The 18,739-nt window shown below is 50.4% G+C and overlaps 1 protein-coding gene across 1 annotated transcript in view; it reads right to left on the bottom strand.

Moving 5' to 3' along the window:
- The window catches only part of MTMR10 (myotubularin related protein 10), a 34,091-nt gene that overhangs the window by 8,285 nt on the left and 7,067 nt on the right, over positions 1-18,739 (bottom strand). Inside the window, exons 4-10 of the mRNA XM_090263850.1 lie at positions 18,652-18,724; positions 18,013-18,155; positions 11,228-11,318; positions 4,805-4,958; positions 2,755-2,842; positions 2,585-2,673; positions 255-385 (exon numbers count right to left, since the gene is read on the bottom strand). Coding sequence (XP_090119976.1) covers positions 255-385; positions 2,585-2,673; positions 2,755-2,842; positions 4,805-4,958; positions 11,228-11,318; positions 18,013-18,155; positions 18,652-18,724 — 769 coding nt within the window. The remainder of the gene's footprint in view (positions 1-254; positions 386-2,584; positions 2,674-2,754; positions 2,843-4,804; positions 4,959-11,227; positions 11,319-18,012; positions 18,156-18,651; positions 18,725-18,739) is intronic.

Here is an 18,739-nt window from a genome sequence, read left to right as displayed (position 1 = left end):
CTACACCTTTCGTGACTTGAAGCTGATTTATTTCCTTCTTTCTTCCCTCCCAAACAAAAAGCACTTGTTTGAGCTTTATTTTCTAAGGGCTCCTGACCTCATACATTAATTATTTGTATAAATATTTCAGTGAGCCTCTACTTAAATATATCTGTGTCTATGTTTTTAAGGAATATCACTTCTCCCAATGTGCCACATACAATGCTGTATCCCCATTCACCACACACATATATGTAAAATAAAAATGAAGTTACCATTAACACATAGTTGTTTAAGTTTTACAAAAGCCACTTGTATTTCTTGGATATTGGGCAGGGTTTTATCCAAATCTGATTTGTAAACATCACTTCTCTGTGGATGACTTTTCGTTATTGCGTTACAAATCCTAATAAAGACAAAAATCCTTTCATTACCATTCCATTCATTTATTCAACATACATGAATACCTACTATGAGCCAAGACACTGTTCTACGAGTCGAGGACAGAGATATAAACAAGACAGGCCAGGCCTCTGCCCTCATGGGTTTACGTTCCTGGTAGAGGATGCGGTCTGTGTGGGGGTGGGGGGTGGGGGGGTTATGAGAAAATAACAGGCTGTGGCGAATGCTACAGATGATGTAATCAGGGGACTACAGGCCAGCTCAGGTCCCATGCCAGAAGAGGCTCCTCTGTGTAGCTGACACTGAAGCCAAACCCCAGACGACCAGGAGCCGTGCACAGAACTGGGAGAAGTGTCCCAGGCAGAGGGACAGCAGGTGCAAAGGGCCTGTGGTAGGCCACAGCTTAGCTGGCAGAGAAACACAGAGAAGGCCATTGGGGCTGGTATGACAGGTCTGAGGGTAAAAGGGTGGAGATCAGATTGGACAGCAAAAGGAATCTGCCCTAATTACGAAGGACATGATAGCCAAAAAAACAAAAGGAATTAAAATAAGTCTTGGCTTAATAAATTCAAGTTTTCCCTTTAAGAGCACTTAATCAGCAGGCATGCTAGCAAAAACAAGGCTTGGAACATATGGACATGATAGTTAATTTCTAATGTGACTCAACTGGAGTTAAAACCCACCAGGCAATACGGACTTGTGCGAACCGTAACCACCAGCCTCTCTGGGAAACCACAGGGTCATGTGAGAGTCACCTGACAGTTACGTGCCTCAGCAAAGGTGTCTCTCCCAGTTCCGGCACTGTGCAAAGGCCTCAGACCTGGCTGTACGCAGAACAGACTGTGATAGAATATCTGAGGCTCTTCGAGCCTGTTTTCTAAGATCTGTTCCTTTGTTCTTCGTTTACTTAACAAGCACTGAATATATAACATTGTAGGTATTTCCTGGGCGCTGAACAGACAACGCTGTGAAGACAGACACAGTCCCTTCACCGCATGGAGTTTACAGTCTAACAAGAAAGACAGGCAGCGATCAAACTGTCACGCACACACACAATTAAAAACTGGAAGAGCCAGAGTGTGTAACTTGAGGCTGGAGCTAACTTGGGAGGTGAGAGAAGGCTGATCCACGAAAGTGATGCCTGAACTGGGACACACAGGTCCGCGAGGACCGAGTGGGTGGGGAGAGCGCCCGAGGACAGGCAGGGAGAAGGCGGCCCAGAAGCGGGAGCAGCACGGGCAGCCGGCAGGACACGGAAGACCCGGGGAGTCTGGGGTGGCCGAAGCCCAGGAGGGACAGGGCGCGGCACCGGAGGAGCCGGAGGAAGTGAGGGAACCCTCCAACACACTGGTACGGGCGAAGCTGGGCAGCCACATACGTGTTTTTAAGATTTCTGAAAAGTGAAGTGACAGAATGAGATGACCGACGGGACGCAGGGGAGGAAGGTGAAAGAGGAAGGCACCCAGAATGGCCCCCAGGTTTCTGAAGAGCAGGCAGGGAGGGCCTGCTGGCCATGCCCGGGAGTCTGGCTCTGGACATGACGAGTTTAAGGGCCTTTAAGACTCGACGTGGAAGGTATAAATGGAGACTGGAGATACAGATTTAATGTGACAGTCACTAGAGCACGAGCCGCGGCTGAACTTCTTCAGGAAGGAAACCCGGGGCGGGAAGAGGCGGCGGCCTCTGACTCCCTCTGCGGTCCCGCGAGCGGAGGGGGCCGGGCCCGCACAGGGCACTGAGCACGGGCGGGGGGAGCCCTTGCACAGAGCAGAGACAGCAGAGGGCCCTGCGAGGCGAGGGGACCACAGGGATGCCCCCGCTGGGAGCAGGACTAAGAAGCGCCTTGGGCCTGAGTGACCTGAGACCGTATAACCACAGGAGAAGTCTGATGGATCCTCAAGTTTCTCCCTGGAAATCACTACCCTTTGAAAGTGCATTAAAGACAACGTTACAGCAAGGTGTCAGCCACATAAGAGCCTCCAGTGTCTCATAAGCCACAGAAAGAAATGATATTTAGTATCACTTAAACGTTAGTTAATTTTAATTCATTCATGTTCCTTTCAAAATGGTAACTCTCATATGGACTGCACGGTGCTAACGAACAGCGCTGGGCCATTTGTCACCCAGCGCAGTCGGTCAGGAGCGCGCTGTACCCACTGAGGAAAACCAAAGGGGGCAAAGCCAGGGAGGCCCCCGTGCGCACCTCTGGTCCACCTTCCTCTGCTGCAGCGCGTCCTTCACGAGGGCCATTCGCACGAGGGCACTGCCGTTCGAGTGGCTCCAGCACCAGAGCTAGGACAGAAGCAGAGCCTTTACGTAACTGGGGAGGACAACGGACATCGGTAGCCACGAAATCCAACAGAGGTCACTTACTGGCAGCCTTCTCCCAGCGAAAGAATGGGAAAAGGTCTTTAGGTCTTGGTCCGCTAAGGAACTTGGCACTACAAAGTATTCTGGAAGGCTGGAGGGAGAAAACAAATCACAGCGTAAGTCTTGAGCTTTAGGCAAGAGACGTGTGCCCTGCAGACCCCACATGCAGTGAAACGCACTCCTCCCCAGTTAACGGACACCCCACTTGGTACCCATCCAGTGCATGCTGAGGAGGCACTGACCACCCCAGACAGCTTGGTCTGAGACATGCAGACATGGCTAATGACCACAACATTTATATTTATGCAGGGGAAATCCACAGGAGGCATCTGAAATGTTTCCAGAATGACTACCAATCAAACATGACTGCCATTGCTGAAAATCATACCCACCTCCTCCTCCTGACAGAGGCTACAGGTGCGGAGATACCAAGCACACAGAACAAAAACCCACAAATCTACTGAGAAGCTTTAGCTCCCTCCCTTCTCTCCCTCTTCTCCCCTCGCCCGTCCCCAAAGCCAGGCAGGCTCTGGGACCCTGACCAGAGACAACCACTGGCGGGCCACTCACTGCACCTTAAGACACGTCCCTTCTCTCCTCCCGCCGCACGGCTGGGCAGGTGGACAGGCAGGCCCAGCCAGGGCCAGCCAGAGGCCTCTCAACGCGTAACCCACCGGAGCGTGCTGGCCACGAAGTCTAAGGCCACGGGGGACAGGAGAGCCCAGCTGCAGGCTCCAAACCCCTCCCAGAACTACACGCCTGAAGCTCCTGGCGCTGCCCAGCCAGCAGGGCCGGGGCGGTGCTTTGCTCTGAAACACTTAAGACTTAAATAATCTCCAAATAAATCGCCCCCAAATCCGTGAGCACGGAATGATGCAAACAAATTTAAAAAGCAATTTCCTGGTCACTTTTGGAGGGTCCTAGGGAATCAGCTCACTGTTCTAAAAACTGAGTAAGTCAAGGGCAAAAAGTAAACACAGCAGAGCCTCGAGCAACGCGGTCTGAACTGCAGAGGCCACTTATACGTGCATTTTTTCTATGAACACAGTAAATATATTATCTCTTCCATGTGACTTTCTTAATAACATTTTCTCTTCTCTAGCTTACTTTAAGAATGCAGTTCATGATACATATAACATACAAAGTAGACATCCTTGACTGTCTGTGTTATCAGGAAGCTGCTGGTCAATCAAGCAGGTGACCAGTAGTTAATTTGGGGAGTTGAAAGTTACATGTGGATTTCCGACCACGGGGCTTTGGAGCCCCGAATCCCGTGTTGGTCACGGCAGCGCCTCTGCTGTACGAGTGTCCTTCAGGGCACTGACGAGCCAATGGGAGGGAAGTCTGCACAAGCGTGACAGAATCCGAGCACGACCAACCGCTGGTCATCACTGCTGACGAACACCAGGGGCCTCTGTAGGGCGGGGTCAGGCCCCCTGCCCGGGCCCTGCCCCTCAGCACCGCGGGACGCCCAGGCCCACGGGATGCGGCAGCAGGCACCGTCCTCCCGCCCCCCCGAGGCAGGCTTGCCAAACCCTGCACCTGTCCCGACTGTTTCCCCAACCCAACCCTGGAGGGGCTGAGGTCCCACGGGAACTACGGGAGGCCGGGGCCCACAGAGAGGGGCCCCACGGGGGTCGAACCAGCAACATCTAGAACGTGGCAGCTTCCACAGAACAAACAGCCTGGTGCTGTCAACAAAGAAATGGCTAATAAAAAGGGGGGGGGGTCCTTAAAAAGGCCCACGAGTCACACCAAACAAGTCCTCTGTGTTCCCGGCGTGAACAAACCGACTGGTACAGACAGACACACATAAGCACGGACTGGATGACTGATGAAGAGTGAGGAATGACTGTCAACGTCTTTCCATGGATACTGATGTTGTCATTATGTGAAAAAAGCCCTGTCTCCAACATGAAACAGTCATTAAAGCATCATTAAAAACAAGTGTTCCGTCAGCCACAACTCGAAAGTCATGCGTGATGGCAGACTTGCACTGTGACTCGTAAGGAGTCGCTCCCGGCTGCAGGCAACGCTGTCGCCCTGCACTCACCACGTGGAGATCATGTAACCCTCGTTGATGGAGCAAACTCTCCAGCCGGACGCGCCCGTCCTCTTGATCTCTCGGTCCCAGTCCAAGTACGTCTCGAAGAGCGGGGTCTTCTGGCCGCCGCCACCGCCGATGGGCGTCCCGTTGATCCTGTTGGCTATGAGAAAGAGCAACCGCATCAGTTCTGTTTGCACAGCCACGTATCACCCGACGTCCCCTCTCCTGCCTCGGGGCCTCCTGTCATGGACACCCCGGAGGTGGCCCCCGCCCCTGCTTGTCCCTGAGCCTCTCCAAGGCTGTCTTCCTTGTTCCAGCTCTCTCAGAACCCTCAGGGTCCCCGTCCTCAGCCTTCTCCAGCGCCCCCAGCACCCTCCAGATCTCCTCCCTCCTCCTGGCTCTCTCTGCGTGGCCTTCAAACCCAGGTCCACGTGACCCTGAAGACGCGTGGGTCACTCTGGACCAGCCTGGGACTTTCCCGCCTCCCTCTCACCGACCACTTCCCCCAGCGGGGACCGAGCCCACTGCCTGTATTTCCTCGCTGCGTGCTCGCTGCTTAACCTCCATGGCCTTTTATCTCTGCGAGTCTACGGAAACCATTCAAGGGCCTCCCTCACCCCCGTCCCAAATTATGGGGAAATCCAAGTCTTCGCTCATTTCCTCCATGTTTGGCGTGGAAAAATAAAAGCATCCAATAAGCCTCTCTGCTCTCAAGGCATCAAATCCTTCAGCTTCCTAATAGTGGCTCCTCAGCCCTTTTCTATGGCTCCTTATTGAACTTGCGTCTGTACCCACTGCTTTCCTTTGACAAGCTTGCGGGGGGTCCCTGACGTGCCACCGGTGTGGCAGCCCATCTGGCATTTCAGCAGAAGGTGCCCTTGAAGCGGCACAGCGAGGAACCCTAACTGGCGAGCATGCCCACGGCCTCGGGGGGGTCCACGGAGGGACCCATGAGGCAGCAGGTGTCCCAATAGTGAGCCTCATCTCCCGGCTGCCCTGGGCGATGGACGGCACGTCTCTCCGGGCCCGGCCACACCGTGCGGGCCGCAGCCGTGGCAGGTCTCCCGGCTGCATCCCTGCCACGCTGCCGTGCCACACCCAAACCTGCCTCACCTTGTCCCACGACCACTTCCCGGAAAACGAGCTTTCATGATGCCACACCGCTGCCCCAAACTCCCGATCCTGCTCCTTTTCCAACTTCCACAGCTGATCTGACCTCTACTTCCAGCCATTCCCTGACTTCTGTTCTCCTCTGCAGCCTCGAAACACCCTCCATTGTCCCGTGAGCAGGTCACACCCATCCCAACACTGTGTCTTAGCACCCGGGGGGCAAGGCAGGTATTTTCTGAGACCCTATCAGCTAAGGCCTGAAGATGAAAAAATGAAAAAACGACTGCGCCCTGATGCCTGGGCTGAGAGCACTGACCCTAGACCCAGCGCGCTGGGTGCACGCGTGCCAGGAGGGGGCAGCGGAAGCCCTGGCTCTCCCGGGAGACGCAGGCTGGGGCGGGGGAGGTCTCAGGACTTGACCGCGTCCTAAGGAACAAGCCAGACACTGCCAGGGGGCCGGGGAGGAGGAGGAGGGCTCGCTGGGTAGAGCAGGCAGTGACTCGCGTGGTGTGAACTACACAGCACTGTAAGCTGGGGCGCAGGGTGTGCACGGGATGGTGGACAGGAGGCGGGAAACGAGATGGGGCCCCGACTCCTGACCTGGGCTGCCCCGAACAGTAACCACCAGCCTCATGTGCTATTTAAATTTAAACTGAATCAAAATTAAATAAAATCAAACTCAGCCCGTCAGTGGTGGCAGCCCCATTTCGAGGGCTCCACAGCCACGCGTGGCCGGCGGCTCCCACGCTGGGCGACACGGGCACGAGAACACCTCCGCCCTGGTCTCTGCTCCTCTGGATTACGAGGGTCTTACGGGGGCCACGCTAGGAATGTGGAATTTTACCCTTTAAGTGGCATCAGAATTACCCACTGACTCTGACTTCAGCAGAACTTGTTAAAAACTAAAGCTCTAAGTCTAAGCAGGCATCCTGGAGCCCCACCCCCCTCAGAACCTTCTCTAGGGTAACAGGACGGAGGGAACCTCGGGGCTGTGACCTCACCAGGATGCAGAACCCTCACGGAATCCCAGGCGATGCCCACTGTCCACACAGAGGTCCAGAGAGCCAAAGCCCACAGGAAGAGTCAGTATTAGAACACCCAAGTCATGCATCACATGACCAGATTAAAGGGGAAAACCCATATGATCCGCGTGTTAAGTGCAGAAAAACATCTGACAGAGCTTTTAACCTCTGCAAGTGATTTAAGATGACAAACTTTAGGAAATTAGAATGAGAGGGAATTCCCTCAACGTGACCACGGGTATTCGTCAGACACGCACAGCGAACACCACCCCCACTGAGACCAGGAACAGACGCCGCCTGTCAGCGTGACCCCTCGGTGCCGCACAGGGGACGCCGCCACAGAGGCGGAGATCCCACGCTCAGCACCGTCACAGAGCCACGTGAGCAACCTGGCGACGCAGCACACTGCTGGCTGAGGGTCTAAAAGGGGTGATGCTGCAGACCTGAGTGAGCCAGGCAGAGAACACGCTCCGTTTGTGCGGTGAGAGGACCCGCGGGATTTTGCAGCGTTTGCCATTTTATCGGTTTCACGGGTTCCAAACCTGTCTGCCTCTCAACAACCAGGGCCAGGCCTTTTCTATGTTCCACACCTTCTCCAGTGAGAGCTTATCACAGAATGTGTGGCTGATACTCAATCTGGCATCACAGAGTCTGGAAGCTCTAGTGTTTTCCAGAAAGTCCCACAGGCCCAACAGTGTCTACGGCCTGCTCTGGAGATGGGCCGGTAAGAGGGGTCCCGGCAACGGACTGGCAAAGCCGCTCATCTTGGGAAGATCTGGCTCCCCTGACCGCCAGCTGACAAGCGCTCGGACCTGGCTCCTCCGCCAACTACAAGTGAAACCTGAATCAGGGCGCTCCTGACCTTGGCCGCCTTGTGTGGTCCAGTTCAGAAGTCTAACCCTAGAATGTGCTGAGATGATGTCAGAGAGGCCCCTTTCCTATGGAGAATGGCCTCAAGCAGCAGTCAGAACAATAAAGTGGTCGGTGTACGAAAAGGCGAGCGCGCCACTCGGATGCGGCTGCAGGAATCGGAGGAGAAGCAGCAGACGCAGGCTGTGACCCCTCAGGAGACGGCGGAGGAGAGTCTGCGGGGTGGCGCCAACGGCAGACTCGGACCTGTGGGCCTGGGGCAGAGCCAGCACTGCGGAGCTTCCGAAAGCCCCTCCAGGGAGTCTGAGACGCACGTGGCCGGCCAGGAGGCACCAGCGTCCAGGAGACAAGAGGCTCCTTCACGACATTTACAGCGGCCCTGGGGATCGGGAAAGAACTGGCAAGCGCTGTTTCAAGCGCTCTGTGTACTCTGTGAGTGGCTTCCAAACAGGCATTTAAAGGAAAACCTAACATCAAGGCCGATGTCAATAAAAAGGACAAAATTACGGAATAAACTAAACTTCACTGAAAATGCACCATTTCTGTTGTGAGTCTACACTGCGACCTCAGACTGCATCCCCGTATTTTCAGGCACAGGGTCTGCTGTGACCAGAGCCGCTGTCACTGAGGCTGCAGGTCCCCTCGTGAGGTTTTCAGTTCTTTTGCAGCATAATCCGTCATCGTATCAACTTTACAACAAAGATGAGCCTGTGCTTTTGGGACGTTATTTGCCCAAGAATAACCTGGCTGATGACAACAAGAGTCCTGTGGTTCCTCTCAAGTTCAAGGAGGACAAACGGAGCCCCTGTTCTCCGTGACGGGGTGGCATGGCAGGGGGGGCCAGGCCACTCCCTGACCTCAGGAACCCCTCAGAAGTGCCCGGATGGCTGCAGGGCCTCTCAAGAGATGGTGTTTTCCTCAAGAGATGCTGAATGTGAAAGGAAACCTCAGAATGCCCAGGACCACGATAAGATTCTTTTCTTGGATAACTGCATCCTCTGACTTCAAGTCTGATGTGTGCCAACAGCTCTGTCACCTGCCTGCCTGCAAAAAGGACTTCTTTAATCCAGCCAGTGAGTCAAGATGTCATCCAGAAGCTCAAGAGTGGGTTACTGGGCATCTTTCACTCACAAATAATGAATCCTGACTGCAGTGTGTGGGAATCTCAGGCTTCTTTTGATCTTAAAGAGGCAGCGTGTGCTTCTGCAATAGCTCGGAAGGATATTAAAGGCTGCCACCCTAGGAGAATCTTAACACAACCCTGGCCAAGTGTTATGTTTATGAAGTACTGCCAAAGGAGGGGCAGTCCAAAGGATGCAGTAGGACGTGCTCCTGAATATTCTAAGTATTACTGATCAATTTCATCAACAAGCTATACCTAAGGAGACACAGAGAACTGGCAGATGCACATAAGAAAATGCTGCAGGACAGCTAGGGGCTGGATGGACTATTTAAGGTCCGATCCGCCCAGAGGTGGGCCCACAAGGAACCGAGGGGAAAACGGAAGAGGAACCGCAACCGCCGCGGCTCCCCCAGCGCACAGTGAGGGCAGCTGTGCTGGCTGAGCTCCAGCCCCTGCGCTCCTGGGAAGGCGCGGATCTGCGCCCTGGGCTCCACCGTTTCCAACAGAAAAAAAGTAGCATCGGGACTTGGTCTGGATCATAAAGAAACGTAAGCGGGACTCAGAGGCTCTCCTACAGCTCACAGCTCTCGTACCTCTGGAAACTGTCATTTCAGCTGCTGTGCTAGGCGATCACCCTGACGGTCCCGGCCCACAGCGTGACGATGACCCAGAGGAACACTCGCCTCACGCACAGGGCAGGACAGCACGTGCATCTTCTTTACATGAAGAAATAGACTGTAAAAATCAACTGTATCGCTCAAGTCTAGGTTGCAATAGTTATATTTCGACAAGATTACATTACAAAAGCTGCGGTCCATCTCCTACATACAGTATCCCCTCACTTATCGAGGGTATTATATCCCAGACCCCCCCACGAAGTAGGAACTTTACATTTATTCTACACTCTTAAACCTACGTCACTTTAACAACATACGTATACGGCCCCGCAAAATCCTGCGATAGAGCGAAAAATCCGTGATAATTAAATATAATATCTTTAAAAATCCTGCAATACATGTAGTGCCATGGCTTTCATATACCATCTATGAAAGGTACTCTCTCTACAAGTGACTTTTAAGGTACTGAGACTGTTCTCGTACCTCACTCATCCGCAGATACTGTACACTGTTCCCGCACTTTAATGCAGTTACAATACAGTGATACTGGAATATACATTTACTCTACAGATTATTTAAATTACTGCCATATGTTTTGAGGCAACAAAATGTAAAACCAGTACAATTAATAATTTATAAGATCCCTTCCAGACCATGTTGGGTGAATGGATCTTTCATTTTAAATATGTAACTGATTTATTTTTCTTCCCTGAAGACCGGGAGGACACGTGACTCGGTAAGGGAACCGACATGCGGTCACTAACCCACAAGGGGCTAAGACATGACCTCTTCATTTTCCCTCTATCCTCTTAGGAAATTTTTAACAATGCTTGCTTAAAATTACATTAGTATAGCTCTAGCTGGCATGGCTCAGTAGATTGAGCCGGCCTGCAAACCAAAGGGTCGCCGGTTCAATTCCCAGTCAGGGCACACGCCTGGGCTGCGGGCCAGGTCCCCGGTTGGGGGTGCACGAGAGGCAACCACACACTGATGTTTCTCTCCCTCTCTTTCTCTTTCCCTTCCCCTCTCTCTAAAAATAAATAAAATCTTAAAAATTAAAATAAAATAAAATTAATTTGCATATAAACAGAACATACAGAATTACACAGCCACCTGGAACGATCCCTGATGACATCACCGCCGACACAGGTAAGCGGAGAGAACTGTTTACATTTACAAGAACTGCCAAGGGCACACCTGTCCTCTGGACCAGTGCTCACCTTCCTTTTGTCAATCTTATTCCAAAATATAAAGTCCCTATTTTGACCGTCTTAATGAGGTCCACTATGAAGTTTAACCTCTTCAGCCTTTACACGAAATCACACCTCGCCAGAAAAGATCATGCATTTCAAATATCTTAATTTTCTGCCAGTTTTCTTAAAAGATTAACTCAGGCTACTCCTTAAAAGGGGGGAGTGTATCTCTCATCACACCACGCGGGCCGACGACTGCAGTAAAATGCTGACGTGGTTCCTGAGTTGATAGCTGCTCACGGGGGCTTCCTCGCCTCTAATTAACAGTCTGATAAATACTGTCTCTTTGTACACGGGGCTCACTTCTCTAACATTCACGAAGCTAAAAATTCTATAATCATTCAAGCTCACGTAGTAGGAGACGTCTGAGAAACATAAGAGTAAAATTTACATAATGTCAAGTTAGTCACAATATTTAATATTTTCATATTTACCTGAATTGTGGTATTTTTTCCCAACATATTCAAATGCAAAGAGTAGCTGCAGGTCTGTTGGCTGGGAATAATGAGCTATTGCAAGGCATACCTAGGAAAAATTCTACATTTAGAATTTGATGTTAACACACTTAGTTAAATGAAATGTACAATAAGGCCCTGATTACGGGGAGCGTCTTGGGGCAGTCGTTACAGATCCGTATTTACATGTTTTCCTGTGGCCCTAAATGTGGGAGAGCTCCCTAAGGCCAGGTATGTCATTCCCTGCAGCACCCTTAAGACTGTTTCATCTTCAGTGAGTAGATGGAAAGTATTCAGTATTTGCCGAGTTGAATTTTAATAGGCAAGTAATTTTATTAAAATAAATGACCCTTGAAAACTAAACAAGCATTCTCCCAAAAGGCAGTGACACGTCCACTCCTAAAAAGAAAGAAAAAAAAGTGTGGCTCAGCGGACTGAGCACCGGCCTGTGAACCAAACAGTCGCCGGTTCGATTCCCAGTCAGGGCACGTGCCTGGGCTGCGGGCCAGGTCCCCAGTTGGGGGCGTGAGTGAGAGGCAACCACACATCAGTGTGTCTCTCCCTCTCCCTCCCTTCCCTTCTCTCTAAAAATAAATAAATAAAATCTTTTTTAAATATATATTTTTTAAACTTTCATTTTTGATGGACAATAGAAACTGAGCACCAGCAATTTGGAAGGCGTAACGTAAGACATGAAAACCTAATGTTCATACCTCATGGATTAAAAAAACGTAACCCGAATAGAAAAATCTGTAATGACAAAAAATAAAAATTAACAAGAAACCTCAAAATGCATGGGCGGCTCAAAGAGGTACACAAGGAACAGAACCGTCTGTAAGGAGACTGGCCCCAGGCACGGGCTTTCAGACCCGCCTGGACTCACTCACTCCCCCAAGCCCTGGCCCTGGCACCGTGGGAGGGCAGCTCCTCTCTGAGCCTCGGTCTGCGCCCCTGTGACACGGAGACAGTCTCTACGGCCCTGAGAGGAGTTGACGACCTCAGGCACGCGTGGCCCTGGCGGAGCGGCATACATGAGATTCGGTTATCATCGTCCTTAACTGCTGTTGGACAGCGTGCCCTGTGCTTACAAAGCCCTGGACTAGATGGTGGGAGCAAACACCCTCACGTGGGCGAGAAGAAAGAAGAAACTCGGGACATGTGCAAGGAGAGAACACTAGAAAATCACACTGAAGAAGAGTAAGTATCACTCAGAGGGAAAAAGCATGAAGCCAGAGCGATGTACTTCAGACAGTGGGCAAGCAGGAGGGGTTCCGCTGATTGTTAGTCTGGGGAAGGCTGACGCAAATTCTATTAACTGGCAGGTATGCCGTGGCTTCTTGCTCTACACAGAACTAAAAAGCCTTCTACAGAATCACGTTTCCTGCCTTTCTAAAACATCCGACTAAGAAGACAAAGGTTATCGTTAGCTTTAGTTTTGACCACAAACAACAACCAACTTCCTGAAACCCGGGCAGCGTCCCTGCCGTCCCCACGCCCGCAGCAGAGCCTTCTGTGCGCCCCACCGCGGCCCCTGGGAGCCGGGGTCTGCACGGCACCCGGCCTGCAAAGCGCCTGAAGGCTGCACCGGGCAGTCCCAGCACTTTCTCTCCTCTGGGCCCCACTGTAGTGTCTGAGCTCTGCTATGCTTTCCTCAAAACGATTTTTCATTTTGGCCCCATTTCTCTGCACGACCACAGCCACATTCACCTTAGGGCATCTCTGTGGGCTTCCCTACGTTCTAAAAAAAAATCCACACCACTTAGGAATTCTCTCGCAAAGATGAAGTTCTGACCCACAAGTCTGCTCTCCAGGCGATCCGCTGCGGTTCCCAGATACCTCCATAACCAATTCAATCTTCCTCTCGATTCCTCACCAACGGTCCCCCGCGCCCCAGACATCTCTGTTACCTTCCCGCTGTCCCCTCTGCGTCCCCATGCGTACCCTGTCTGACCTGGTCCCAGCCGTCTTCTCTGCCGCACTCAGCTGGGGAAACTGGTCCCCACTGCTCAGCCCGCCAGGCTTCCTCTGGGACTGTCACCTCCGTGCCATTCTAACCGCCTGACAGGCCTCCCTAGACGGAGCCAGTTTCCCAGTTCCAACTGCAGGCACCTTTCTGTTCTCTCTGCGTAACGAGCGCTCTGATGTTACGCGTTTCTGCAGTGAACTGCGCTCGGGTGGCTGCACTTCCAAGCTATTCACGTAGTAGTTACGAGTGTCAATAAAAGGTGAGACACCGGGGCGGTCTGCCTTCCATCCAGGGCAGATGCCACATGTCCTTCACTCGGCGGCCGAGCACAGAGCAGACACAAATCCCTGTCCTCATTAAGCTGCCATTCGAGCGGGGAAGACTGATGGTAAACAAGAGAAGTAAGGAAAACCAGAGCAAGTCAGATCGTCCTAAGTGCTGAAGCAGAAGGGAAATCCAGAGGGAAGGGGCGGCGAAGAGCTCCAGCGAAGGGAGAAGGGGGCGGTTAGTGACTGGGAGACAGAGACCAGGAGGACCCTGGGCAGACCCGAGGGAAGACCGAGAGGCCTCTGCATGTCTGCCGCCTCCTCAGGTGCTTTGTGCTCAACAGCGGCTGCACTAAGAATCCCAGTTGGCAAGAGTAGTTACTAATATAACCAGGAAAAAGCTCGAAGCCGAAAATACTGTGTTGCCCCCTCTAAGACTTCTAGGAAGCAGTCACAGGGCTTGTCTGCACGAAAGTAAGTCACGCAGCAGATTACAGAACGTTCTTTATGGCCATGAAGCAAAAACAAACAAAAGCGATCTGCTAGGCACAACCCAATGTAGCCCATTTCTGAAAAGCCCTTAAACTCAGTACAATGTCACATGTATAGTGGCCCGGAAACTCGTGGCATATGTAATAGCATGTGCATTTAAAGAAGGCTATAAACGGCGTGAACTGAAACTCAGGTTCATCACGTGCTTCCCGCTGGCTTGGGGGACGGGAGCCCCACATGCACCAGCTGTCTGGCAGGGGACCACAGGCGTGCGTAACTTCTCATGCGACCGGAGTCGGGCTATCTTTGGGGACCCAGACAAAGGCACACACAACTTGTGTTGCTGGTCTGGGACCCTCGGGGGAGAGACGGTGAGCCGGGAGTCCTCTTTTTGGAGCTTTTCCATGCACATGATTTTAAAAGCCTCCATCCACATTCCGAGCTCCCATCATTAAGTTTGAAAGACCTTAAAAAGTAGGTCTCGTTTTCATATTAAATTATTCTAATTTTGTAACACACTCCCTTAGCACCAAAAAATTTTAGAAAAACTCTCCATCTTTAAAAACTGCCTCTGAAATAGTCCATTTGCCCTGAATCAAAAGAAACGAAGAAAAGCTTGGTGTTAAGGACATTAAATTACGGTTGATGGTTTACTGTCGGGAAGTGATCTTTGGACCAAGGCGGACATTCTCGCCGGGACGGAAGCCCGGGCTCCCGCAGGGGCGGCTTCTCCTCGCAGAGCAGCTGGGGCAGCACGGCGGGAGCTCGGCGCTCACCCGGTCCTAGCACGGGGGACGGAGCTGCTCTCCTGCACGTCTGGGGTCTGAGGCCACCAAGAAGGAAGCCTCAGACTCGAGGCAAAAATGACAGGCCAGGAAGGCCCCTGTCCTCTGAGAACAGCGGCACTTTCCTTTGCAGAAAGTCAGCCGAAGCAAGCGGTCACGGCCAACCAACCCAACGGTCAAAGGGAGAAGGCGAAGGGCAGGGACCTCACTGACCGTCTCCGTGTGCACAGCACGTGATGTACGTATTAGAAGGGATGGAGCATTAAAAACATTCTTTCTTATCCTGCTTCGGGCAAAGGGGCTTCAAAAGGGAATGGGGGCTCAGAGCGGCTCTGTGCTAGACGCCCACTTCTGCACGGTCACCTGCGGCTGGGGCCCTGCCCGGTGCCCCTGCCTGCCGGGCACAGCCCAGGGGTCGGGAGGGCGGATGCTGGCAAGGCAGCAGCGCAAAGTCGTCTCCTTCCGTCTTAACACAGCTCAGGGCCTCAGCGCACTGGGTAACAAGGTGTGAGTCCATCTGGCACTTTAAGGTTTGATATCTCGCACAGAAACCCAAATGCTTTCAGTATTTCAGAATTGATCAACAGCGCACTCACCGCAGAACTCTGAACGTGCGTCGGGTCGTTTTAACACGACTTGTAAAATCGAAGCATGTCCAGAGAAAACTTCACGCTCAAAGCTTCAAGGAGGTCAAATCAACCTGCAGCTTCCCAACTTGTTACCTAATTTTTTAATTTTATTTATTTATTTTTAAAGATTTTATTTCTTTACTTTTAGAGAGAGGGGAAGGGAGGGAGAAGGGGAGGGAGGGAAACATCAGTGTGCAGGAGATACACTGACTGGTTGGTTGCCCCTCACACACCCCCAACTGGGCACCTGGCCCACAACCCAGGCACGTGCCCTGACTGGGAATCAAACCGGTGACCTTTCAGTTCACAGGCTGGTGCTCAATCCAGTGAGCTATACCAACCAGGGCTTGTTACCTAATTTTATATGAAAATTTCTCCTTGCAATAAAGTATGGTAGCCCTGGCTGGTGTGGCTCAGTGGATTGAGCGCTGGCCTGAGAACCAAAGGGTCACTGGTTCGATTCCCAGTCAGGGCACAGGCCTGGGCTGCAGATCAGGTCCCCAGATGTGGGTGTGCGAGAGACAACCACACACTGATGTTTCTCTCCCTCTCTTTCTCCTTTCCCTCTCTCTAAAAATAAATAAAATATATATTTTTTAAAAGTGTGCCAGAATTTTTGCTTTTCCCTCATGAAGGAATTACACGTTGGCAGCCACATGTGATGCAACCCTGTGTGTGAAGACATGTAAACCGAGGGAAAACTCTTCTATTTATAGTCTTATTGCCTATGTATTTTTTCCTGCATGTCCCGCCTTATGACTGTACAAGAGACAAAAACAGTATTTCTTGTGGGTCTGTGATAACATGGTTTTTATATTTTAAGACAGCGGGGAAAGGATTTTTGCCAGAAACTTGGTCTTGGGAAGGAAGGGCGTAGAAGGTTGGACTGGGCTGCTTTGTGAGGACACTTTAATGAGGCCCCTCACTGCCCACAGGCAGCACAGCAGACAAGGGACATCCTGAATTTCCACAGCGTTTAGTCTCTGTCTCACTCCTCCGGCAGCTGTCATTATGTGGGAACATCTTTTATGTTGCTACTTTGTACTGTTACTTAATTTTCATTTGTTCATGCTTTATTTTCTCAACTAACTTAGCCCATTATAAATGCCTCAGACAACAAAAATGACCACTCAGTCATCTAGATGGCTTGGAACAAACCAAATGACAATTTCCAATGACTGAAATAGTGTCATCTAAAAATACAGTAGAGAGCGGGAGAGATGTAACCTTTCGGGAGGAATATTAAGCCACTGTATCAAGTTCTTACGTAAAAAAACCTCTTCTAACCCAGTCTCGTAAGTCCTGCGCTGTCCCTGTTCTTGAGGTGCTACACGTTCTGAAGTCAGGGTTTTCATAAAGATTCTCGACGCTTTACTCGATTAAATTACTGTATATATTTCAGGTCAAGAAAGTAAGTTAGTTGGAACATTTGATAAAGTGTCTACCACCTAATTAACACTAAAGCCTTTCTATATGAGAAGAGGCATCTTAAATTAGTAAAATGCCAAAAAAAAGAGCGAGCTGCAGAACTGACCAGCTAAAAGGGGCCTCCCAGGTCACCTCGCGGAGTCCCAGTGACGCAGCATGCGACAGCTGGCTTTACGGACTCCATCTGAAAACTTGTGGCCACAGACCCCACCCTCCCTGGGCCGGACAACCTAGTCTGGGTGATCCATTTTCAGATAGTCATCTCTCGCTTGCCGTCTTCCTGGGAAGAAACTGTTGATTCTAGTTCTAAAAATAAATCTACCACCTCCTACCAAAGTAGCACACGCAGGCAGCAGCCTTAAGACCATTCTGACAGCCGCCTTTGGTACCGACAGAAACTTTACTCCAGTAAGTCTACTGATCACGGAAAACCAATGTCCCCAGTTTTTGGTGGTGCTAGAGCCGCCCCGCTTTTGAGAAGGCAGCTTCCTGCTTCACTAAGACACGGTCCCTCTGTTCTCTGCACACAGAACAGGCTTCTGCTAGGGCCGCTGGTACTACTCTCTGCGTCTGCTGCACCACAGCCTGGACAGGAGGTGCTGGGTCCGCCAGCTTCACTCTGCAGAAGCCCAAACGTGGAATCGAAGGGGGGATTTCTGCCCTGGACTGCTGCTCCACAAACAGGCAGTGAACGCTCCCCGGAAGGCAGGGGGGAAACGAGCCAATTAAAAAGCCCCTAGCTTTTGACTGCCCCTGTGGAACGTCACGCAGATAAATTCATTAAGATTTCTTTAAAGCACTAACATTCATTAGGCCCCTCCCATTACCATATCCTCTCGTAACTAGTCTCGCTTTTAGTTGGCGGATAAAGTTCTGAGATACTGACTTGTCTTACAAAACCTCATTTACCATAGGCCTCCAGTCTTTCTAAAGAATCTTAATGTAAAAGATATACTAATCTCCCCATACTTTTTAATATTTTAAGAGCTGATAAAATTATATAGAGTATTTTAAAGCAGTCATAAGCTAGTCCAAGAAAATAGTTCTATTAACGTATCTGACAACTTCCCCTTAAAAAAAAAAAAAAAAAAAAAAAACTCTGGGCAATTGAGGAATCAGAACTGCCATACAGAACTGAAATCGGTAAGTATAATGCAAAACCCAGAACCCAATGAAGCTTAACCAGAAGAAGTATTACCTTTTTGGCACTTTCAGGACCTGATTCATCAAAGCGAAATCTGACAATCCTGAAATCTTTACAGTAAATAATTAACTCAGTTGGATTAAACTTCAATTTCTGGTTGGGTCCTAGGACTTTCTGCTTCCTCTTATGGTCATTTACTAAAAAAGAAAAAAAAAAACAAAGAAAAGATTACAATGTGAAAAAATTCTTTCCTCACCCTGTAATACTTTAACAAATTCTGAGTAACAGTACTTGGAGGGCCACCCCGCACCTGAGCACTGCTTTGCTGGACTCCCACATTTATTTGTCTGTGATTCCTAGGACTTTGGGGGTCAATTTTAACTTTGCTTTTGAAGATACTTCAAATGATTCTTTGCACACCAACCACCACCCCCTAGATACATTTTATGATTAAAATGTCAATTTAAAAGAGGACAAATACTAGAAAATATAAAAAGCTACAGGTTCTCTATCTCCATTTTAAAATAAGTTCTTGATCTCTCTCTCTTCATCAATGTCCCTGGGGCTAAAAAAATAAATAAAAAAGGAAAAATTCTTCAGAAATAAAATTCCAACCCAAGTATTTGAATTATCCTCAAACAAGTCTTCCAGGGGAGTATCAGCTTTATGGACTAAGTCAAGAATAATATATACCTGTGACAATTTGCTCAATGCACGTTAATGGAACATCATGTTCACCAAGAAGAAGGTTTCTGTAATGGAATTTCTGAAATAAAAAGTT

Source organism: Furipterus horrens, unplaced genomic scaffold (genome assembly GCF_987537825.1).
Source record: "Furipterus horrens unplaced genomic scaffold, mFurHor1.1.pri manual_scaffold_16, whole genome shotgun sequence".
Taxonomy (NCBI): domain Eukaryota; kingdom Metazoa; phylum Chordata; class Mammalia; order Chiroptera; family Furipteridae; genus Furipterus; species Furipterus horrens.
Note: the sequence above shows the minus strand (reverse complement) of the source record. Positions and strands in the feature narration are given on the sequence as shown.